Genomic DNA, 24,692 nt, shown 5'->3' with positions numbered 1-24,692 from the left:
ACCTCCCTCCCAAATTTTATCAAAATTGGGGCTATGTTTCCAAACCCCTCACTTCTGAGAACCCAGTGGTGTGGACCCACTCTGACCCTCTGGGGGAGGGTCTTGCTGAGCAATGGCCTGGTACCAGCTCGCCCCAGGGAACATTTATACAATTTCCCTGCAGCAGAGGTTCAGAGATTATGGCAAATCCCAATATATAGCTGGCACTAGATTTCACCACACTCTGGAAACTTTGTTCCAATACCAACAAATGTGGCTGTTCTCCAGGGTCCCCTGGGGCCTTTGCCTGTGGGGAGGCCGTATGGCCTCTACCAAATGCCCTCCAAGAAGCAGAACCACTTCTCCTCATGTGGCCCACAAAACCCTTGGACCTGCTGCACTCCTGTGCCCCCCCTTCCTCTTTCCCTCTCCACAAAAACAGATTCCTACCCTCTGTGACTTCTCTCTCCCAGTTCACCTCTCTGCACCACATACCTGCCGAGTTCTGTGGCTCAAGTTATGCAGATTGTTGTGTTCTGCTATGCTGCCTTTTTAAAGGTAGAGACTCAGTTTCCTATCACCCTCCCCTCTCCCAGAGCTGAGTCACTGCTTTTTAAGCACTGTTAAGCCCCACTGATTACAAAAACTGGTGATATTAATCCCCTCTGGTTTTCAAAGCCAAATGTTATAGGGATTCATCTTCCCAGTGCAAGTCCCCCAAGCCTGGAGTGCCTGGTGTGGAGTCTGGTCTTCTCCCTCCCCCACTGTGGGTCGTTTGGCAAGTCAGTTTTGTTCCTAACTGCATCTCTGCCCTTCCTAGCATTTTTTATTTGGCTCTTCTCTGTGTTTAGCTGTGTAGAGTCTGTTCTGCCAGTCTGGGTTTCTGAGTTATTTTCTCAGAATTTTCCTAGCATTTTTTATGTGGCCTTTCTCTGTGTTTAGCTCTGTGGAGTCTGTTCTGCCAGTCTTTGGGTTTCTGGGCTTTTTTCACTGATGTGGGTGTTATCTGGGTGTACTTGTGGGAGGAGGTGAGCTTAGAGTCCTCCTACTCTGCCATCCTCCCTGGAAGTTCTATTAGCTTTTATTCTTTAAAAAGAAACTTTTCATAAATTAATTGAATCCCTTAAGGCACAGAAAATTACAAAAACAGAATAAAATGCTTTAATCCTCTCTTTATTTACCAGTTTCCATTAGTATTAGTAACAAAAGACACATATATACATACATATATATGCATATATAATATATAATAAATACATGCATATTTAATATACATGTATATAGTAACTATATTAAATAGAATAAACCAAAAAAAAAAAAAAAAACTAATACAGTTTTGTTACCAATATAGGGAAAGAGGAACAGGATGAGGGAACTGGAATAGAAGCTAGAATTTCTGAGTTTAACCTAATTTGTAGATTTGATATGTAACCACATATTTATTTCACATTTTTATGAAAGTAAATTATTAAAAAAATCAATTCCTAAAAACAAAAGCAAAACCATACTGAAATATATTTCAAATGTCTCTTTAAAAAAAACACAATTTGTAGGTGTATTTCTAATAGTATATACTCTACAAAAACATCTTTAAAAAATTTTTAAATGTTACAGTAATCGTATTGTTGATGGTAGTCTTGGTGTTATTATTCTGAAACAGTTGCAAATGTTACATAGGACAAAGCAATGGTCATTATTTTGGTGCACTTGGGGATGAGCATTTTCACTGTGGGAGAAAGCCTATATACACTTAAGATAAAGAGGTTAAATAAAAACCCAAAATACTGAATTTAAATTAAAATGTCCACACAAGTTCATGATGTATGTCAATATATTTACTTTTTATTTTTATTTACACTTATATTTATTTCCTACCACTGTCCACTGAAATACCTCGAAACAATGACTAATCTGAAAGCCACGAACACTATTAGTGCCAAGTTGTGCTCTCCTTCCCCACTAAAAGGAATCAGGTGTGAAGGGCACCTGGGTGGCTGTTGGTTAAGCATCTAACTCTTGATTTTGGCTTAGGTCATGATCTCACTGTTCATGGGACGAGCCCCACGTCAGGCTCTGCACTGTCAGTGCAGAGCCTGCTTGGGATTCTGTCTCTCCCTCTCTCTCTGCCCCTCCCACGCTTGCACACATGCATTCTCCCTCTCTTTCTCTCAAAATAAATAAATAAACATTATTTATTTATTTATTTATTTATTTATTTATTTATTTAAAAAATAAAAATAAAAGGAATCGGGTGTCATTGTAGGTGTGGGGCTTTCTTCACATAACAATACATGCTATAAAGAGATATATTTTTCATTCCTTTTTAGGGCCAGATTAGTGTACTATGGGGCCCTATCCTGGTTTACTCAGGTTACCTTTTGATGAAAATTTGGTTCCTTCTGGATCTGTGCTATCATAAACTGTGCCACAATAATAGACTCACTTTTTTATTGTTATATATTTTTGTACTGCTTTATGTTCATGTATTATCTGTCCAACTTTCTTTAAAAAGTTATGACAAAAAAGATGACTTTAGCAACAATCTGAACATAACTGAGTGGGAGACCCAGGATAAGAAAGGAAGCAGGGACTGCAGGTAAGAGGGACCTACAGCTATCCAGGTGTGAATACAGTAAACCAGAGTGAGAACCATGGAATTGACATCAGAGAGGAGAGGCCAGACCTGACAGGCATTCAGAAATAGGACACCAGAAACTTGAGGACTGGTGAGATGTGGGGCCTAAGAGAGGAGATCTCTAAGCCAGACTCTTATCTGTGGAAAGCTGATGATCACCAGCAGACAAACATGGAAAATCTGAAGGAAAAGATGTGAATTAATTTTGGACATTTTACATGTGAAAGGCCTTTGGCACAGCAAGTAAAAATGTTGAGTTACCAGAAATGGATAAAACTGAGGACTTGAGAGTCTTTAGCACATGGGCAATAGCCAAATCCATGAGACTAGATGAGTTTGAACCAGAATTCTGAGTAAAACTATATTTCATATAGCATATATTGGCATATGGTATGTATGTGTCTGTGGTTGCATGTGCATACGTTTATTTATTTTGGACATTTTCAAACATATACAAAAGGGGAGACAAAATGCATTACTAATACCTCTTACTCAGTTTCAGTAATTACCAATAACTTACCATTCTTATTTCATCTACCATGTATTTTTTAAGTATTTTAAACCATATTACAAAATTCATAATTTCACCTGTAAACACTATATTTTGTATCTCCAATAGATAAGGTTCATTTCTGTTATTCTTATAACCAAAAATTCACTGTTCCACCTAATGTTATTGTATTCATTTGCTGGTCTGCCATTATAAAATACCACAGATTTATGTGTTCACATCCCTGGTGTCTCTTTATGTGTCCCCACCTCTTTTTACAAGGGTATGAGTCATATTGGATTAGGACCCACCTTAACAGCCTCATTTAACTTAATCACCTCTTTAAAGGCTCTATTCCCAACTGTAGTCACATTCTGAGGTACTAGGGATTAGAGCTTCAGCATATGAATGGGGAGAGGGGAGGCACAAAATTCAGCCTATATCAGTAATTCCTTAATATCAACATGGCAAGTTCACAGTCCGTTTTCCTACAGTGGTTACCACATCATGTACTGGGTGGATTGTAGTATCATGGTGTTACTTAACATGTTACTCTGTGCCTCTTTTTTCAAGTAAACTGGTAGACCTGTAGGCTTCATTAGATTCAGATTCAATTTCTGATTTTGTGAAAATATATCATAAATAGTAACAATATGAAACATGTCATATGACAAAGCACAGAATATTTGATCATCTCACTATGGTACTGTTAAGATTGATCAAGTGTTGGCAGCCTGATCCACTTTTTATAAAGTTCTCCATCAACATTCTACCTAATGGTTATTTGGCAATCATGAGTTATTATTTCCTCTGCCAGCCCAGTCTACTAATAGGCCCATCAAAGGCATTCTTCCTTTCTTTTACACATTTTTTGGTCTCTAGCATTTATTTTTGGTTCTGTTAAGACTTTCGTCTCCATGCTCACACTGCCCATCTTTTCTTGCATTCTGCCTACTTTATCCATTAAAGCCTTCAGCAAATTACTCTCGGTTTTAAATTCCCAGTCTGATCATTCCAATATCCATGCCATGTCTGGTTCTAATGCTTGCTCTGTCTCTTCAAACTATATTTTTTGCCTTTTAAAATGTCTTGTAATTTTTTCTTGATAGCTGGACATGATGCACTATGTAAAAGGAACTGCTGTAAATAGGCCTTTAGTAATATAATGGTGAGGCTTAGGGGAGGGAAGCATTCTACAGTCCCATGAGTAGGCCTCAGTCTTTCAGTGAGCCTATGCCTCTGAACTATGAACCTCACAAGTGCTTCTCTGCCTCCTCCCCATTCCTCCCACATACGGGACAGGATGGCTAGAGTGGGCTAGAGTTGAGTATTTCCTTTCCACCAGGTGATCTAGGCTCTGATAAAACCCCTAATCTGACTAACTGGTTTCCTCTGAGGGCAAATCTTACTAAGAATACAGTTCTTTTTTTTTTTTTTTTTTTTTAATGGTTCTTCTTCCTCTTCTCCTGCATGAATCATAAGATTTTTCTCTGATATTTACTGTGAGATCCTGGTAGAATTCTTGGAGGTATAAACTTATAAGAGTGGGGGCTGCCTCATGACTGGGTCCCCCTGGAGATTTTAACTCTCAACATTGTCGACACTGAACCTCCAGCAATTCAATTGCAGTTCGGTTTCCCTACCCAGCACTGGTTCTCACAGAGGCTGCTGCTCCAATAAGTTGTGAATCTGTAGTCATCTGTCAGTTTCTAATTTGGGGGCAGTGTGTGCCCTGTGACTTCACTTCTCTTGCAGATCTAAGAAGAGTTGTTGATTTTTCAGTTTGTTCATCTTTTTGCTTATTATTAAGATGGAGTATCAACTTCTGAGCTCCTTATATGTGGAACTGGACCTATTATTTCCTGGAAGCATTATTTTCTTATGGGTTGCAAAGCAGCGATAACTCTATCATTCCTCCTTCACTTATTCATTGGATGTTTTCTATTAGTTTTTCTTCATCAGCAATTTGGTTACTCTGAATTTCAGTTTGTGTAGGAAAGCAGGGTAATTATTTTTTTAACCTTTATTTACTAATTTCAGAATAATGAATTGGTGTCCTAGCATTCCTCAACGTGACTAGTGAGGTTTTTTTTTTTCTTAAGAAATATTAAGAATTCATGTAGAAATATCAAGAACTTTTGGGGTGGCTCAGTCAGTTAATCAGCCAAACCATGGTTTCGGCTCAGTTCCTAATCTCATCGTTCATGAGTTCAAGCCTCACATTGGGCTCTGCACTGTCAGCAAGGAGCTTGCTTGGGATTCTCGATCTCTCTCTCTCTCTCTCTCTCTCTCTGCCCCTCCCCTGCTCATTCATACACACTCTCTCTCCCTCCCTCTCTCTCTCTCTCTCTCTCTCTCTCTCTCAAAATAAATAAATAAACATTAAAAAAAGAAAAAAGAATTCATGTACTCTTAACATATTTAATATGCTTCAATCCATTGCAGTAAAAACCTTTTAATTATCCTTGGTGCTGCAAGTATTATTTCTTTTGCCAGTAGGAGCCATTTCAAGCTGGACACTATATAATTGCCTACAGAAACACACACATACAAACACACATGTGCACATGAAAAGCCAAAGGATTCAGAATATACATGCCTTCTCCTTCTCTCCAAGACCCCAGCTAATTTCCCAATTAGTGGACACGTGTTACATCCACTCACAATTCCATTGGCCAAAGTAAGTCATATGGCAAAATGCAAAGTCACTAGGGTGGGGAAGTATACTCTACCCAAACTTAAGCCATGAGAAAAGTGAATTTTTTTATTTAAAAAAATTATAAACTAATAAAACTATCTATCACACTGGGCGTGATGGTTGGTTTTACGTGTCAACTTTGCTAGGCCACAGTACCCACCTATCTAATCAAACAGTAACCCAGGTGTACTGTGAAGGTATTTTGTAGATGTGTTTTTCATCTACAATTGATTGATTCTAAGTAAAGGAGATTATTCTTGATGATATGGGTAGGACTTTTTCAATCAAGTTTGATAATACACGAAGGCCTTTACAGCAAAAACTGAGGTTTCTTGGAAAAGAACAAATTCTGTCTCAAGATTGCAGCATCAACTCCTGCCTGAGTTTTCAGCTTACCAGTCTGCCCTATAAATTTCAGACTTGCCAGCTTCCACAATTGCATGAGCCAATTCCTTAAAATGAAAGAACGACTCTAGCCAAAGCAATTAGGCAAGAGAAAGAATTAAAAGGCATCCAAGTTGTGAAGAAGAAATAAAACTATCTCAATTAACAGATGCTATAATACTATATATATAGAAACCCTAAAGAACACACACACACACACACACACACACACACACACAACTATTAGAGCTAATAAACAAATCTGGCAAATTTCCAGAGTGCAAGATCAGCACTCAAAAAACTTTTTGTTGTGTTTTTTTTAATACACCAACAATGAATAATCCAAAAAGTAAATTAAGTAATAATTGCATTTATAATATCATCTGCTATGGAGTGAATCATCTCCCTCCCCACCCCCCCGTCAAATCCATATGTTGAAGCCCTAATCCCCAATGTGATTGTTTTTTGGAGATAAGGCCTATAAAGAGGTAATTTAAGGTTAAATGACATCATAAGGGTGAGGCCCTGATCTGATAGATTAGTAGCTTTATAAGAACAGACACAAGAGTATACTCTGTCTCTCTTTCCTTCTCTCCCTTCCCACTATGGAAGGGCAAAGTGAGAAGGGAGCTGTCTACAAGCCCAAAAGAAAACTCTCACCAGAAACCACATTGGCCAGAACCTTGATCTTGGATTCCCAGTGTCTAGAACTGTAAGAAAGAAATTTCTATTGTTTAAGGCACTTGGTGTGTGGTATTTTGTTACAGCAACCTAAGCAGACTAAGACAGCATTCAAAAAGATGAAATATCTAGGGATAAATTTAATTAGAAAGGTGAAAAGTTTGTGTACTAAAACTCACAAAACATTGATGAAAAACAATTAAAGAAGACCTAAATAAATGGAAAGACATCATGCTCATGGATTGGATTAACAGACCAATACTTATTAAAGTGATCTACCAATTCAATACAATCCCTTTGGCATTTTTGCAAAAATGGAAAGGCTAACCCTCAAATTCATATTAAGTTGCAGGATAGCCAAAATAATATTAGAGAGGGGCACCTGAGTGGCTCAGGTCATGATCTTGCAGTCTGTGAGTTCAAGCCTCATGTTGGGCTCTGTGCTGACAGCACAGAGCCTGGAACCTGCTTGGGATTCTGTGTCTCCCTCTCTCTCTGTCCCTCCCCTGCTTGCACTCTGTCTCTCAAAAATAATAAACATTACAAACGTTTTTTAAATAAAAAAACTATTTTTTATTTATTTATTTTTTTTTTTAAATTTTTTTTTTTCAACGTTTATTTATTTTTGGGACAGAGAGAGACAGAGCATGAACGGGGGAGGGGCAGAGAGAGAGGGAGACACAGAATCGGAAACAGGCTCCAGGCTCTGAGCCATCAGCCCAGAGCCCGACGCGGGGCACGAACTCGCGGACCGCGAGATCGTGACCTGGCTGAAGTCGGACGCTTAACCGACTGCGCCACCCAGGCGCCCCACTATTTTTTAAATAAAAAATAATATTAGAGAAGAACAAAACTGGAGGACTTACATGTCCCAATTTCAAAACTTACTACAAAGCTACTGTAATCAAAACAGTGTGGTACAGGTTTCTTCCTACTATCCAAAAATGACTTCCTATGAAACCTTTCATAAACAGAAATGGTAAGGAGTGAAGAAGCAATTACCATAAATTTAGATGGAAAATATTTTTGAACATTCCCAGGCCCCAAAAATAATTTGTAGTAGGCTTTTCTGATACTCTGATCTTGCTAATGGATGCACAACATACATCAAGATTAAGCACAGATGCTCACAGGTACAGTTCAAAGCTATAATGGCTTGGTGCTGAGATGTAGTTCCCAGGGAAAGAGCTTGGCTGTGCCTCTCTTATGGCTAAGGGTGCACGCTGCCTCTATAAAGACTCACTGCAAAACAAATGCTGAACGCTAGTGTCTCTTTTTACCTTTTGTCATAAAAGGGAAAATCCTTTTCAGATTTCTTTCAGTTAGCAAAAGTAGGTAGTAATGTAGGTCTTTTGTAAAAGCAAAGTGGTATAACACAAACTTTTGAAAAGCAGGGAATACCTATACTGACATAGGATAGACATATAGACCAATGGAATAGAATTAACAGTCTAGAAACAAACCCATACATGCATGGCAGATTGATTTTTTATAAGGAGGTAAAAACCAGTCATTGGGAGTAAGAATAGTCTCTTCAACAAATGGTTCTGGGACAACATACAAAAGAATGGAACAAAAACCTGATTACACAACATGTACAAAAACTAGCTGAATGTGAACCAATGACTTAAATACATGAGCTAAAAATCATAAAATTCTTATAGGAAATCCTAGGGTTAAATACTATAAAATTAAAACTAAAATGGAGTCACTTATCATGGCAACAAAATGGTGTTGGCCAATGCAGGCACATTAAAAAATAAATAAAACTTAGCCTTACCTGACAAATTGCAGTAATTTATGGCTCTTCTCAGAAATCAGCACAGGATGCTAGACAATCCCCAATGCCAAGTCTGTTCATAACATCTTTGAACTTTCTTGTTTCTCCCATCTCTCGTTTCAGTTACACTGATACAAATAAGAAAGAAGACCAAGCAACCAATCAACAGAAAAAGCCAAGTAACTTCCACATTTAACTCCATAAACACCTTTTAGTCTATGAGCAACTTGAAACTCATTATTCTTTTAGCCTTGAGTTTCCCAGCTTACAGGTCAAAACAACTGCAATAAACTCATCCTTCTGCTTTATCCTGCAATAAACTCATCCTTCTACTTCACTCAGTGTGCAGAGTTCAGTTTTTGACAACCCTTATGAACTTGGATTTGGTAATGGGTTTTTAAAATTTTTTTTAATGTTTATTTTTATTTTTGAGAGAGACAGAGACAGAATGTGAGTGGGTTAGGGGCAGAGAGAGAGGGAGACACAGAATCCGAAGCAGGCTCCAGGCTCCGAGCTGTCAGCACAGAGCCCGACGCGGGGCTCAAACTCACGAGCTGTGAGATCATGACCTGAGCCAAAGTCAGACACTCAACCAACTGAGCCACCCAGGCACCACGGTAATGGGTTTTTAGGTATGATGTCAAAAGCACAAGCCATAGTAGAAAAAATAAACTAGGCTTTGTTCAAAAATTTAAGTTTGTGCATCAATGGGCATCAGCAAGACAGTCAAAAGACAACCTACAGAATGGGAGAAAATATTTGCAAATCATACATCTGATAAGGGTCTAGTATCCAGAATATAAATCAACTCATAACTTAAACAAAGACAACCCAATTAAAAGATAGGCAAAGGAGATGACACGATACTCTACGTGTTAAACCTGAAAGACTCCACCAAAAAGCTGCTAGAACTGATAACAGGAATTCAGCAGAGTTGCAGGATACAAAATGAATGTACAGGTATCAGTTGCATTTCTACACACCAATAATGAAGCAACAGAAAGAGAAATCAAGAAATTGATCCTATTTACAATTGCATCAAGAACCATAAAATACCTGGGAATAAACCTAACCAAAGATGTAAAAGATCTGTATGCTGAAAACTATAGGAAACTTATGAAGGAAATTGAAGAAGACACAAAGAAGTGGAAAAACATTCCATGCTCATGGATTGGAAAAATATTGTTAAAATGTCAATACTACCCAAAACAATCTACACATTCAATGCAATCCCAATCAAAATTGCACCAGTATTCTTCTCAAAGCTGGAACAAACAATCCTAAAATTTGTATGGAACCACAAAAGACCCCGAATAACCAAAGTAAGTTTGAAAAATAAAAACCAAAGCGGAAGGCATCACAATCCCAGACTGTAGCCACTACTACAAAGCTGTAAACATCAAGACAGTACGGTATTGGCACAAAAACAGACACATAGACCAATAGAATAGACTAGAGAATTCAGAATTGGACCCACAAATGTATGGTCAGCTAATCTTTGACAAAGTAGGAAAGAGTATCCAATGGAAAAAAGACAGTCTCCTTAGCAAACGGTGCTGAGAGAACTGGGCAGCAACATGCAAAAAAATGAAACTAGACCACTTTCTTACACCGTACACAAAAATAAACTCAAAATGGATAAGAAACCTAATTGTGAAAGAGGAAACCATCAAAACCCTAGAGGAGCAAGCAGGCAACAACCTCTTTGACCTCAGCCATAGCAATTTCTGACTTGACACATCTCCAAAGCAAGGGAATTAAAAGCAAATATGAACTATTGGGACCTCATTAAGATAAAAAGCTTCTGCACTGCAAAGGAAACAATCAACCAAACTAAAAGGCAACCAACAGAATAGGAAAAGATATTTTCAAGTGACATATTGGATAAAGGGTTAGTATCCAAAAATCTATAAAGAACGTACCAAACTCAACACCTGAAAAACAAATAATCCAGTGAACAAATGGGCAGAAGACATGAATAGACACTTTTCCAAAGAAGACATCCAGATGGCCAACAGACACATGAAAAGATGCTCAACATCACTCATCATCAGGGAAATACAAATCAAAACCACGTTGAGATACCACCTCACACCTGTCAGAGTTGCTGAAATTAACAACTCAGGAAACAATAGACGTTGGCAGTGGAGAAACAGGAACCCTCTTGCACTGTTGGTGGGAATGCAAACTGGTGTAGCTGCTCTGGAAAACAGTATGGAGGTTCCTCAAAAAATTAAAATAGAACTACCCTACGACCCAGCAATAGCACTACTAGGAATTTATCCAAAGGACACAGAAGTGCTGATGCATAGGGGCACATATACCCCAATGTTTATAGCCGCACTTTCAACAATAGCCAAATTATGGAAAGGGCCTAAATGTCCATCAACTGATGAATAAAGATGTGGTTTATATATACAATGGAATACTACTTGGCAATGATAAAGAATGAAATCCTGCCATCTGCAGCAATGTGGATGGAACTGGAGGGTATTATGCTAAATGCAATAGGTCAGTCAGAGAAAGATATCATATGTTTTCACTCATATGTGGAACTTGAGAAAGTTAACAGAGACCATGAGGGAAGGGAAGGGGAAAAATATAGTTAGAGAGGGAGAACCATAAATTCAGAGAACAAACTGAGGATTGATGGGTGGGGAGCAGGGGAGAGGGGAAAACGGGTGATGGGTATTGAGGAGGGCACGTTTTGGGATGAGCACTGGGTGTTGTATTTAAGTGATGAATCACGGGAATCTACCCCCCAAACCAAGAGCACACTCTGTACAGTGTATGTTAGCCAACTTGATAATAAATTATATTGAAAAAAAAAAAAAAAAAGAGAGGCAAAGGACTTGAATAAAGTAACGAATAAAAAAAATAACTTGAATAAAAAAAATAACTTGAATAATGTCTTCTCCAAAGATATATAAATGTTCAAAAGGGCATGAAAAGATGTGTAACATCACTAGCCTTAGGAAAATGCAAATCAAAACCACAATGAGATACTATTTCATACCTAGTAGGATGGCTATAATTAAAAAAAAGAAGAAGAAAAAGAAGAAGGGGCACCTGGGTGGCTTGGTCGGTTGGGCGGCCGACTTCGGCTCAGGTCATGATCTCGCGGTCCATGAGTTCAAGCCCCGCGTGGGGCTCTGGGCTGACAGCTCACAGCCTGGAGCCTGTTTCGGATTCTGTGTCTCCCTCTCCCTCTGCCCCTCCACTGTTCATGCTCTGTCTCTCTCTGTCTCAAAAATAAATAAACGTTAAAAAAAAATTTTTTTTTAATTAAAAAAAAAAGAAAAAGAAGAAGGAAGAGGAGGAGGGGAAGGAGAAATGTTGGTGAGGATGTGGAGAAACTGGAACCACCACACGTTGTTAGTACATAAAATGTCTCTGCCACTGTGGAAAATGGTTTATCAACTCCTCAAACATTTAAGGATAAAATCACCGTATGACCCAGAAATTCCACTCCTAGTATTTGGCAAAGACTCTCTCCTTGATTTTAGTCTGCCTTGTGGGACATGTATCAACCAGTTGTAGCAAGAATCCTAAATCAGATTACAAAGAACACCCACCTAGATATCTGATCACCTTCAATATCTGATCAAACTCTCAATCTCCACCCTTGGTGTCTGATCACTCTGATGTGCCTTCAGCCAGAACCCTGTCAAGTCAACTTAGCCAGAATTCCCCCAATCCCTGTATTTCTTACTAAGAAATTTCCATCCAAAAAAAAAAAAAATAGAGGGAGAGAAAGAGGCAAAAAAAAAAAAAAAATTCCACCCACTGCCCTCCAACTCTGCTCCTTGGCTATAAATCCCTACTTGTTCATGCTCTATTTGGAAGTGAGCTCAGTTCTATACTGAGGTCTCTTTCCCTCTTTTGCAATAGTTCCTGATTAAAATCTCTTTTTAATACTTGAACTACGTCAGGCCCTGGTTTTCTGTAATAGTATATACCATCCTACACCCCCCGCCAATTGAAAACCAGGACTCAAATTCTTCCACACAAATATCCATAGCAGCACTACACACAATAGCCCAAAGGTGTAAATGACCCAAATGGTAACCAATGGAGGAATGCATACAATTGTGGTATTTACATACAATGGAACAGAATATAAACCATAAAAAGGAATGAAATACTGATACTGATACTTGCTACAAGGTGCGTGGACCTGGAAAACATTATACTAAGTGAAAGACACAAAAAAGGTCACACACTCCATTTATGTGAAATATCCATATTAGGTAAATACACCAAGTAATTATTGTCTGCTAAAGTCTAAGAGAGGGAAAAATGGAAAGTCCTTAATGGAGGTGATAAAAATGTTTTGGAATTAAGAGTTGTTGGTTGCACATCGTGAACGTAACAAATGCTACTGAATTATACTCTTAAAACGTTTCACTTTATATTCTGTGAATTTCACCTCAATATTAACAATAAAGTTTATAACCAAAAAATCAAAGTTGTTTAAAGGTACAGAACTGCAATCAGACATTGCAATATATCCTGGTTATTCCATTTCTGAATTGTTAGAACTCCCCAGTGAGGTCACTTTTGTCTGTTTTTCGGAATTTTTTAAACATTAAATTCATTGGCATTTTACAATACACTATCGAGGGCTGAATGGCTTGGACTAGTAACTGTAGGAATGGTGACATTTCCTTCCATTTGCATGGGTTGGGCAATAAAAGCTCAGGGCAAGTTTCTTCGTTCTAGAAATTCAAAAAGGCACCCTACCCACCAAATAGCCACATCCTATCCCGCATTTTACAGTACTGGAAGATGGGCCAGCGAAGGAGACTATGGACCCCGCCCTCTGCCGGACCTCAGTCCCCACGAACCTTGTAGGTACCAACCCCTGCGACACCACCCCCTGGCTCCGCGAGCCTCCTGGGGGCCACCGAGTCGTCCCAGCTCCACCTCTTCCGCCCGCGGTTTACAGGCTCGCTCCGCCCTGCGCGCCAGTCGGAAGTGCGGACGCCGGAACCACCCTTCAGCTGAGTTGCGGCGCGCCCGTGAGGTACGTGCGGAGCGAGCCTGCAGCCTCCAGCGCGGGGCCCGTTCCCGCATGTCGCATTCCGGCAAAGTCAGCGGCGCCGTCATGACGCCCAGCGCGCCGGCATCCCGCACAGGTGGGCGGTGGCGGGTGGGAGAGGCGTGACCGCTGCGGACGGTTAGGCACGCGAGATCTTGGCCGGGGTCAGAGGTGAGTGAGCGGTTTCCCGAGTGGCTTTTCGCGGCTTTCCAGACCCCGGATCCCGCAGGAGGAGGACGGTGTTCCCGTAGGCGGGGCGGGCTGAGCTGAGCACCACCCGCCCCCCCGGCCCTGCACCCTCCAGGTAGTCGCCTCAGTTGCCTCTCGAAGTGCTAACAAGCAACGCTTTTCGTTGTAGTTTTCACTTTTGGATTCCAGGTATAGGTATTTCCGGAAATTCCCGAGAATTTCGCGTGGCGCTTCTGGGGGTTGGGGGGAGGGATTCTTGGTGTCCATATTGAATAAAGGCTGGTCGCCTGGCTGTTGAGTTGCGGCGTTATACTGCTAAACCCTAAGTTGTTGGAAAGAAAGCAGTTCGAACAGTTGAAGAGTCAGATCGATCAGGAAAAGCGATGGAACCGATTGCGAGTTTTACAGTTGGATTAATTGCTGGTTGTCGCATTGGTTACCGGGAGTTCAGAATTTAACTTAATAGCTAACTGCTTCTGGAAACCATCTCTTGTAACCTTCGCTTGAAGGAGCGCCTGCGTTTTCCTGAGTACAATACATTAAAGTCCCGGGTAGGAAAATAGAAAGTGATTAACAGAATTTTCGGGGTTAGATTGGGTGCAGTGTACTCCGTGTACATGTAGAGAACCATGAAGTAAAGTTAGATCAAAATTAAGGAAAAATATGTATGTTAGTCTGAGCAGAATAGGGTCTTTTTTTTTTTTTTAAGTGTTTTGTTTTTAAAAACCTAAAAATGGGTGCTGGATTGAATAGCCTGAAGGTCGTAAGCTTTACTAGAAAGAATCTAAGAGTAAAAATTTAGAGAGGTGTGAACTGAATTTGTCTGTGTGTGATCTTGGGAAAGTCGTTAGTTTTGAGTGCCTTATCCTGTAAAATGGAGATGATAATTTCAGTGGTTTTCTCACAGTGTCTGGCAAATCCTGTATACAATCATAATGTTTGGTTTGTAAGTTGTACACGTAGTTAATGGTTTTTATCTATAAAACTTCAAGTTTGCTAAGCCTCGTCTTCCCATCCTCCCTCCCCCAATTTTCGTGGAAGAAGATATGATTTGAAAATCACTGCATTTTGCCTCTACCTGGTATGCCTTCGTCTTTAGATTCATTGGTCAGAAAGTTTTCACCTTAACTTAAATTCATATTAAATCTAAGAGCTATTGCAAGGTAGGATTAATGTCTTATTTACTTTTTAAGATACCATTCCTGGAACTTGTATGATGCCTTTCACTTGTTTTTGTTTGTTTCTTGAACCCAGACTGGCAAAACCTAAGCTTTGGGTTCACCAGAAACCAAAATCGTTTTACAGTGGAAAAACACTGTTTTTTGTCACTTGATGATGTGTTTTTTAGCTTAGTGTTATGTAGACAGACAAGTTAGAGGGTGTTAGATACAGAATTAGACTTTGAATTGCCTGGAGAGTTTCAAAAATGCTGGTCCCAGTAAATATTGGGGTGCCTGGGTGTTTTAGTTGGTTGAGTGTCTGACTCTTGATTTCTGCTCAGGTCAGGATCCCCGGGTCTTGGGATCAAGCCCTGCCTCAGGCTCTGCACTGAGTGATGAGCCTGCTTACAATATTCCCCCCCCCCCATCTCTCTCTCTCTCTCTCTCTCTCTCTCTCTCTCTCTGTCTCTCTCTCTCAATCTCAATACATAAATAAATGCTGATCCCTGGTTCCTACTCCAGACCAATTGATCAGAATCTCTGGAAGATATGACATGGGTATACCACTTTTTAAAACTCCCCAAGTTATTATGTTGTGCAGCTAGGATGAGAATCCATGTGTTAGAGGAATGAGATTCTTCAGCAGTGTATCCAGTTTGCTTGAGGAAGGAATGGCTGGAGGAACTGGAGCTGCATCTGACATCTGGAATATGTAGCTTGGGACGTTTAGGGGAATATTTTTAGAGGACTTTTATCAGCAGGTATGATGAAACGTATGATTTGTAAAGTGAACTGTACAGTGACCCATGGGAACAATGACAGCAACAGTGGTGATGGAGAGATTAATAAACATTCTTTTCTCTCCTGGATGTTAAGTATTTTGAAGAAAGCAAGTAATGATTTTAATTTGCAAACTTTTTTTGCCGTACCTAATAAAAACTGTACCTTTCAACAATTGAAAAGATTGTGGTATGTGATTTCTTTGTTGCTGATTATTTAAAAATGTACTCAAAAATTTATATTTTTCAAGTGGTTTTCCTTGTTAATAATGAAATAATCTCATTGCTCATAATAGCTTTATGTTAATATGGGTTTCTTTTGTTTTTGATTTTTTAGTACTATAAGATTGATATTAAAGACATGGTTTTCACTCCTCATCAACACACATAAGTTTTCTCTTCATTTTGGACCCCTATTTTATACCACAATGGTAAGTTGTAGCTCATTATGTTTGTGGTTGTATTTTAGAATGTTCTCTTCCTTCATTTCCATAAAAATACTGTATTACGGGTACAGAAATACTTAATGTATGCCCAAGTTAACCTAACTGGTGAATTACTTAGCAATCACCTGCAAAATCTGTTTCAGAAAATAGGGGGCTTATCTCTCGATTCAGTGTTGGAATTATGCCCAATTTAAACTGATCAATTATCTGTCCTTATCTTTGTGAAGCATTAAAAAATACTTACCTTCTGGGTGGTTCAGTTGGTTGAGCGTCCAACTTCAGCTCAGGTCATGATCTCACGTCTCGTGAGTTCAGGCCCGTGTCAAGCTCTGTGCTGACAGCTCAGAGCCCGGAACCTGGTTCGGATTCTGTGTCTCCCTCTCTCTCTGCCCTTCCTCTGCTCACTCTGTCTCTCTCTCCTTCAAAAATAAACATTTAAAAAAAAATGTTCTTTAAATAGTTACTTCTTTGTGCCATAGTCAAATCACTGCCAAGGAGGATGGGTATAAATACAAATGGCTTTGGAGGACACAGGTTTCTCATATTTTAAAACTTCTCTTAATTTAGATTTTTTTCTTTAATTCAAAAACAAATGTAACCTGCTTACCGCAAATAACATTTTAAGCAGCATCCATGTTGGATTTTAATGGCACATTTCTGTTCACTGACTTACAGTCATTAAACATACTAGGGACTGGGTGTTTACCTTTTGCCATTAAAAAAATAAAGACATGGAAAAAATTACTTTATTATGTTTTAAAGAATCAGCAGCATTTGACAATGAAAAAATAAACACTGACCACCGTGTTGAATAAACCTTTGAGAACAGTTCTCTTCTTTTCCAATCTTGCGTATCCACCACTGACCTGTTACAGAAAAGTAGAGCTGCTGAGGCGCCTGAGTGGCTCAGTCAGTTGAGCATCTGAGACTTCGGCTCAGGTCGTGACCTCGTGGTTTGTGACCCTAGTTGGGCTCTGTGCTGACAGCTTGGAGCCTCCTTAAGATTCTGTGCCTCCCTCTCTCTCTGAAAAATAAACAAACATTAAAAAATTTCAAAAAAAATAGTGGAGCTGTTACAATGAGATGCTGACCTTGACTTATATTTTGCACCATATTAGCTATCAATTCCTTCTTAAATGTTGGAAGGAAGTAGTGAATAAATGATGTTTATGTTTACATTTGCAGTTCTATCTCTCTAGAGCTTTTGAAGTTTTGATTTCAGAAGATGAGGTACTTACTTGAGAAGACTAACAATAGCCAGTTGTCCTCAAGTGTACATTTGATTGTGTTTATTATAGTTTTTTATATAAATTTATGTTAAGGTTTTATGAGCAAAATAATTTAAAAACCTTATATATTTGTTCAGAGTACTCATCCAGGAAATGGTTTATACTCAAGAATCTCATCTTGAATCCTGGGAACCAATTTTGTTATGAATCTGCTGCTCATAAGATTTTTTTCATAAATTGGTATAAATTTATTTTAACAACCTTTTGAAATGATGGCATATTTCAGATTTTTTTTACTTTTAAATTTTAGGTGTTTAATGCGTTTTTTTTTTTTTTTTTTTTATTACAGTAAAAACGCAGACAAACTATTTTTGTAATCCTATGAATTCTCCATCCTTACGACTAGAGTGGCAGGGGCACTTAAACCTTTTCACAATTTCCAAAGGCTGGCACTATTTCTTTTTTCCATTGCATTCTTGGGATTTTGGTGGGTGCTAGTAGTTTTTACTACATGGAATTTGGTAGGTTGAATTATTGGAGTCTACAAAATAAAACAAAAATTTAGGTCCTTGTATGTTAACAATGAAAGCTGTCTCTTGATGGAATTAAAAATTAAAGAGGACTATCATTGTGAATGAAAAATACTGTAATCCTGTGTGGTAACCAAACCACAAAACTAGAAAGAGATATCATTGGTGTTAAATTTTCTTATTTAAAACTTAATACTTTTTATTCTTAGATGTCCTTACAAAACAAAGCTTTACAAATGAGGAAGTCAGAGACTCCTCTTCTCTTGGCTTGAAATCATGGTCTCTAAGAAATGGATGAAGGGTGGGAATCTACTATAAGATCTCAAACCCTATGTGCAGTAATAAAACTATTACTTCATTCTAGATACATTTTCTTTTACATTTTAGTATTGAGTTAATGATGAGTCTATAATTAATGACATCTTACAATTATAATTGGCTTTTCTTAATATTACCTGAAAGCCTGGCTGGCTGACTCAGTTAAGCGTGTGACTCTTGATTTCAGCTCAGGTCATGATCTCAACAGTTGTGAGATCAAGCTCTGTGGCGAGCTTGGCACTGTGTGTGGAGCATGCTTAAGATTCTGTCTCCCTCACCCTCTGTTTCTCTATCAACTCACTTGCTGTCTCAAAAAAAAATTTTTTTTTTAACCTAGGTTACTGATAACATGCTTATAACTGATGGTATCTTAAAGTCATTGAAACATGGTAATGATAGCCATCATTTAATGCGTTTCTAGTAGGCACTGACCTAGAAACTTTATATTATAGATTCTCTGCATTAAGATACTAGAAATTTCTATATTGGTGTTATGTACCAATATAATAGCTCCCCCAGTTTTCAGGATTCCTAGCAGATTCACTTTAATTGCATGCTTGATAGCCATATATTTTCCTGAATGGTGCTCTTAGAGTGTTGTAGAAGTTAAAGTTCATAAAGTGGTAGTAGTTTCTCTGACTCTTGGCTCTGTAGCCAGAGAAAACCATTTGAGCATTTCTGATATAATTTGTTGTCCTAATCAGGTGCCCAAGACTGCCATGTTTTCTCTTTGTAACATATCTCTAACATAGAGTGGGGTGGGTAGAGGGTACAAAAATAAAGGAAAATATGTTAGATGTATTTTAGGAGATAAAACATATTTAAACACTTAACTAGAAATGTTATATGTATATTAAATTTTTTGTGAGAATAATATCAAATACACTATTTACTCTTTACAGCAACAAGCTTTAGAACTAGCTTTGGATCGTGCTGAGGTGAGGCATGACTAAGTTACATATGAAATAGTGTCGTCTTAATTTGTCTTAATTAAGCAAACTCAGTTTTAAGAGATTTTTATATGTGGTTGTCAAAGGAGTACGTTAACATTTTAGGACAAGTATGCATATAATTTTGCTATAAATTATAAAAATACTTTGTGATGATGTTTAGGTCATCTGTTAGAATTCTCAGATAATGTTGTGGAATAAAAATTATCGAATAAAGACATAGGATTTCCAAAATTATGTTTTCCTGTTTTGATAAGTTTTCTAATTTTCAATTAATGAGGAAGATAATTCAAAATGTGTAGATTTCTTGCACTTGGATACGCTGTGCATATTCTAAATAACCATAAAACATATTGAGAATAATTTTGACCTGTGAAACCTCAGTTCTGAAACTATATAATTTTTTTTATATCATAGCAGTGAAATATTATGCTAAGTTTTAGTACAGTTTAAATTTCACTTGTTTGTAACATATATTTAGAAGTTAAGTAGTTTTTCTCCAAGGTATAATTTTAATATGAATCAGAGATTGAAGCGACTAAATAGTCTGTTCAGTCTTAACCCGTGTTTTAAGTATACTTAATATAGGTGTTCATGTGCTAATAAGCAAAAGGCAAACTGTTTTCATAAACTTTTCTTTTTTAGTATGTTATTGAAAGTGCCCGACAGAGACCTCCTAAAAGGAAATACCTGTCTAGTGGAAGGTATGAATATTTTATTGATTGGTATTTTAGATTATTTAAAATATGATATCTACCATTTATTGCATTCCTGCTAGGCACTGTGCTAGAAATGTTATAGGTACTTTACGTGTATTTGAAATTTCTGAGTTGATATTAGCTACTATATCCAGCTTACTTCATCCTCAGTTTGGGGGAAATTGGGGGGAAGAATTATGGGAAAATTCAAAATAACATCCATTTTATGATTAGAATATTCACATTTTGTTTCATTAAATTTTAGAAAATCTGTATTTCAAAAACTTTATGACTTATATATTGAAGAATGTGAAAAAGAGCCTGAGGTTAAGGTAAGTATAAATTTTTTATGTTTTTACGGCTTTTGAAATGTAGAGGAACAGGGACATTTGAAAGATTTACATTTGAAGCAGGTAATGATTTATATTTTTGTGAGAGAACTAACATCTTTCCTAGCCAGACTGTAGCCAGTTTTGCAGCTCACCCACAGCCTTGGCTAATCTGGCACCAAGTAGAGATCACCTGCTTAGGTAGGAGAGACGACCAGTGTTTATCGAGTAACAGAAAATCATTGAGAAGTCCAAAGAAGCAAAGCTCCTATATATATTATCTTTTGCTTCTTTTTCCCCTGATAAGTGATTTGTAGACTGGAAGAAAAAGTAACCTGTTTCCTCATGGTGATTTGTACTGGAAATTTAAAGGTTTTACAGGATGTAGGACATTCAGGTGTGATAATAAAAGATGAATTTGGTCACAAATACTAGTTCCAGATTAGATTAACAGAACTCATTTTTAATTAGCATAAAAGTATGGGCAGTAGAAATGTAACAAATTGATTCCTTAAGATCTTTTGGACTCTTGGGGTATAAAAGCCTTAAAAAGTTTCTATGTGCAGGGCGCCTGGGTGGCTCAGTCGGTTGAGCGTTCAACTTCAGCTCAGGTCATGATCTTGCGGTTTGTGAGTTCAAGCCCCGCATCAGGCTCTGTGCTGACGGCTCAGAGCCTGGAGCCTGTTTCAGATTCTGTGTCTCCCTCTCCCTGACCCTCCCCCATTCATACTCTGTCTCTCTCTGTCTCAAAAATAAATAAATGTTAAAAAAAAAAAAAAAAGTTTCTATGTGCTTCTTTAAAAATGAATACCGTTTTTTCGTGAGTTTGAGCCCCGTGTTGGGGCTCTGTTCTGACAGCTCAGAGCCTGGAGCCTGCTTCAGATACTGTGACTCCCTGTCTCTCTGCCCCTCCCCTGCTCTGTCTCTCAAAAAATAAATAAACTTAAAAAAAAAAAAAAAAGAATACATTTTACTTTTTAGACAAAAAATTAGTAGAATTCCAGTAATATCCTGCCTTTAAAATCTTCAATAGGAGAAAACATTAAATATTGAGTAAATTTTACACTGTGTTTCTCATAAGTTTTTTTGAGGTATAATTGATATACAATAAATTACATGTGTTTAAAATATATATTTTGTAAGTTTTGACATATATGTACACCCATGAAGCCATCATCACAATATAACAAATATGTCCATCACTTCAGAGACAGAATTAAGGTAGGAGAGATAAAGGTTCTAAATTGGGTTTGGCAGCCATTACCTGCCAACTGAATCTTGCCCACTGCATGTTTTCGTAAATGAGGTTTTATTGGAATCCAGCCACACCCATTCATTGTCTTGTCTGTGGCTGATTTTGAGGTACAACAGCAGAGTTGAGTATTTGCAACAAAGACCATATAGCCCACAAGCCTAATACGCTATCTGGCCCTTTAAGAAAGAAATTTTCTGACCTCTGATTTGTATATTGACCCAAAAACTAAGTGGAAACCAACTTTTATTGTCTTGAAGAGATGCTGTCACAGTTTTTCTGACTATTCTGTCATGTGTCAAATTACGACTTTTTTTTAACTTTAATTTTTTTTTTTTTTTTTTTTTTTTGAAATTTACACCCAAATTAGTTAGCATATAGTGCAACAGTGATTTCAGGGGTAGATTCCTTAGTGCCCCTTACACATTTTGCCCATCCCCCTTCCCACACCCCCTCCAGTAACCCTCAATTTGTTCTCCATATTTATGAGTCTCTTCTGTTTTGTCCCCATCCCTGTTTTTATATTATTTTTGTTTCCTTTCCCTTATGTTCATCTGTTTTGTCTCTTAAAGTTCTCATATGAGTGAGTATGACATTTTCTTTACACTTGAAAATACTTTAAAATTTTAGTCTCTCTTTACTAGTTTTTTGAAGTAAATGTTGATTTGCTTTTTTTTTTTTTTTTAATTTTCGAAATGCTGGATTTTTTGTTTCCTGGTCACAATAAATCAGTTTTTCATTTCTCTGTGCATAAAACTGTATGTATACATGTTTAATATAAAATATAGAAATAGTTAGGTTTGTTTTTTGAGATTCTGCAGAAATACTCTATTGATTCAATTTTTTATAAATAAGATGTGATGAAGTGAATTCTTATATCTATGTGGGTTTCATTTTAAATCATAGGCATTTGTAAAATAATGAATTTTTAGGTATGTGTATTATATTTTCTGATGGTTTTTGGTTTTTTTTATTAACAAAATAGTTTCTAAGGAGCTGTTAAATTGAATTTGTCGGAAATTGCTTAAATTCCTAATTTCCTCTTCTTTTTAAAAATTTTTTAACGTTTATTTTTGAGAGAGAGAAAGTGGGAGAGGGGCAAAGGGAGAGGGAGGCAAAGGATTCAAAGCAGAGGGATGTCCCTTGCAGAGGATATCTCTGCGCTGACAGCAGAGAGCCTGATGTGGGACTCAAATTCAAGAACTGTGAGATCATGACCTGAACTGGTGTTGGATACTTAACCGACTGAGCCACCCAGCACCCCAGTTTTCTTATTTCCTCTTACAAGCTAAGTGTCTTCGAGCCTAACATTACAACTGACTAGAGCTGTTGATTTGTTTAGATCTAATTATGCCAGAAAACGTGTTAAGAAGTAGATACCTATAATAGTACAACTGAAGATAAAACCCCAAATTCTTTATTTATTTTTGTGTAGACTTAAATTTAATAGAAACTAATTATATGGCATCTGTGTTTTATATGTTTGCATTTAATGGTTTTACTCTTCACTTAAATATTTTTGTTATATTCTATTTATGTACTCAAAGATACATATTTCATATATAGACTTTTTTCTTTGTCGTATGAACTAATTTCTATAAAATGTAATCAAAATTAAGTTTATGTAAATGTTCTGTATTTGGTAGCTGTAGTATTTGTGCATTTTCCTCATATGTGGAAGGAGCACCAAAAGATAATTGATCTAATTTTGTTAAAATAGCATTTTTGTTAGGGTTATGCCTGATTATTTTCATGAGCTCTGCCTCTTTTTAAAGCAGAAATTAAGAAGAAATGTGAATCTGTTAGAGAAGCTTGTTATGCAAGAGACATTATCCTGTTTAGTGGTCAACCTATACCCAGGAAATGAAGGATATTCTCTGATGCTCAGGGGAAAAAATGGATCAGGTAAGAACCTCTAAAGAGCTACAGCCACAGATATCCCTCTGCAAGGCAGGGTGTGCTGTCTTCTAGAAGTAGAAGTGGTCTGTCCTTCAGGTCATTGATGACTTGATAAAAGAACCCTTTGAGTCCAAATTTTCCTCTTTACTATGTTTTGTTAGAAATTATCTCTAAGATGATTAGCCTTCATGAATATGCATTTGTAAAGAATTCTAATTGAGGTAGGTCTTTGAAGTTAAATTGTAGAAGACCCAACCTTTAAATAATTGTCACAATTTTCTATTTCTATTTATACTTTAAGATAGCATAAGGTGTTTTATGTTTTTCTTCTGTATTTTGACTGTACTGAGTCTGAAACCTTCAAAATTAAGCAGATTCACTGCCTTTTGAATAATTTTTCATATTTACATTTCTATTAATGTAAACTTTAAGTTTTGGAATATAAGCACTCTTAGATTTCACTAAAGACATCTTAGAAATGTGTTATGGTGATGATGATGTGGGTTCTACAAGGAAATCACCTATTTAAGAATTTCTTCTTCTGTTGATAATGCATTGTAAAATGTAACAGCCAGAGAATTTTGTTCTGTAAGTGACCATTTTTCATATGAGGTACCAAATTATCACTCTTATTTTCAGATTAGATTAAGTTGTTTTAAAGGGAATTTTCAGTTACCAGCATTGGAATTTTATCATATTCTCATTTTTGCACTGCTGGCTGTGGTTTGCGTTATGTTGTTATGCCAGATTCTTTTTCACATGTGTTAGAGGTTTTCTCCTTTCTGGCCTAAAATTGTATACAGTTTACCAAGTCTTATAGCAGTATGTGAAGTGATTTATTTGTAAGACAAATAAAGAAGGGCTTTAGAAGAGCCTTTTGGATTTATTTGCTTTATTCTTTTATGAAAACTCATTTAAATTATGCACCTAAGCTTTATGGTGAGCCTGATATTTTCAGAAACTTTATGTTTTAAAATTAAGATTCTGAGACCATTCGACTGCCTTATGAAGAAGGGGAATTGCTTGAATACTTGGATGCAGAAGAATTACCTCCAATTTTGGTTGATCTCCTAGAAAAATCTCAGGTACAAATTTGTCTCTTTAAAATTTCATTAGGGTCGCCTGGGTAGCTCAGTCAATTAACTGTCCGGCTTTGCCTCATGTCATGATCTCATGGCTTGTGAGTTTGAGCCCTGCATTGGGCTCTGTGCTGACAGCTCAGAGC

At 37.5% G+C, this 24,692-nt stretch overlaps 1 protein-coding gene and 1 long non-coding RNA gene across 20 annotated transcripts in view; one reads left to right on the top strand and one right to left on the bottom strand.

The window, feature by feature from the left end:
- Nucleotides 1-2,233: 2,233 nt before the first annotated feature.
- LOC115509932 lies at nucleotides 2,234-13,561 on the bottom strand. Its single transcript, XR_003967532.1, has 3 exons — nucleotides 13,495-13,561; nucleotides 8,648-8,775; nucleotides 2,234-2,794 (listed from the first exon to the last, which is right to left on the bottom strand). It is a non-coding gene; the product is annotated as an uncharacterized LOC115509932 (long non-coding RNA).
- Nucleotides 13,562-13,619: 58 nt separating this feature from the next.
- Nucleotides 13,620-24,692, top strand: part of SUPT20H (SPT20 homolog, SAGA complex component) — a 43,508-nt gene continuing 32,435 nt past the window's right edge. For 7 of the 19 annotated variants that reach the window (XM_030309238.1, XM_030309221.1, XM_030309212.1 and 4 more), the window contains exons 1-7: nucleotides 13,778-13,859; nucleotides 16,154-16,247; nucleotides 19,242-19,277; nucleotides 19,935-19,993; nucleotides 20,253-20,319; nucleotides 23,344-23,473; nucleotides 24,449-24,552. In XM_030309238.1, the coding sequence (XP_030165098.1) occupies nucleotides 16,245-16,247; nucleotides 19,242-19,277; nucleotides 19,935-19,993; nucleotides 20,253-20,319; nucleotides 23,344-23,473; nucleotides 24,449-24,552 (399 nt within the window). In that variant the 5' untranslated portion in view covers nucleotides 13,778-13,859; nucleotides 16,154-16,244. Of the gene's footprint in view, nucleotides 13,860-13,896; nucleotides 13,993-14,012; nucleotides 14,067-16,153; nucleotides 16,248-19,241; nucleotides 19,278-19,934; nucleotides 19,994-20,252; nucleotides 20,320-23,343; nucleotides 23,474-24,448; nucleotides 24,553-24,692 lie in introns of those variants that run through there. The other 12 variants (XM_032594065.1, XM_030309177.1, XM_032594068.1 and 9 more) reach the window with 9 other exon arrangements.

The sequence above is a fragment of the Lynx canadensis genome, chromosome A1 (genome assembly GCF_007474595.2).
Source record: "Lynx canadensis isolate LIC74 chromosome A1, mLynCan4.pri.v2, whole genome shotgun sequence".
Taxonomy (NCBI): Eukaryota; Metazoa; Chordata; class Mammalia; order Carnivora; family Felidae; genus Lynx; species Lynx canadensis.
Note: the sequence above shows the minus strand (reverse complement) of the source record. Positions and strands in the feature narration are given on the sequence as shown.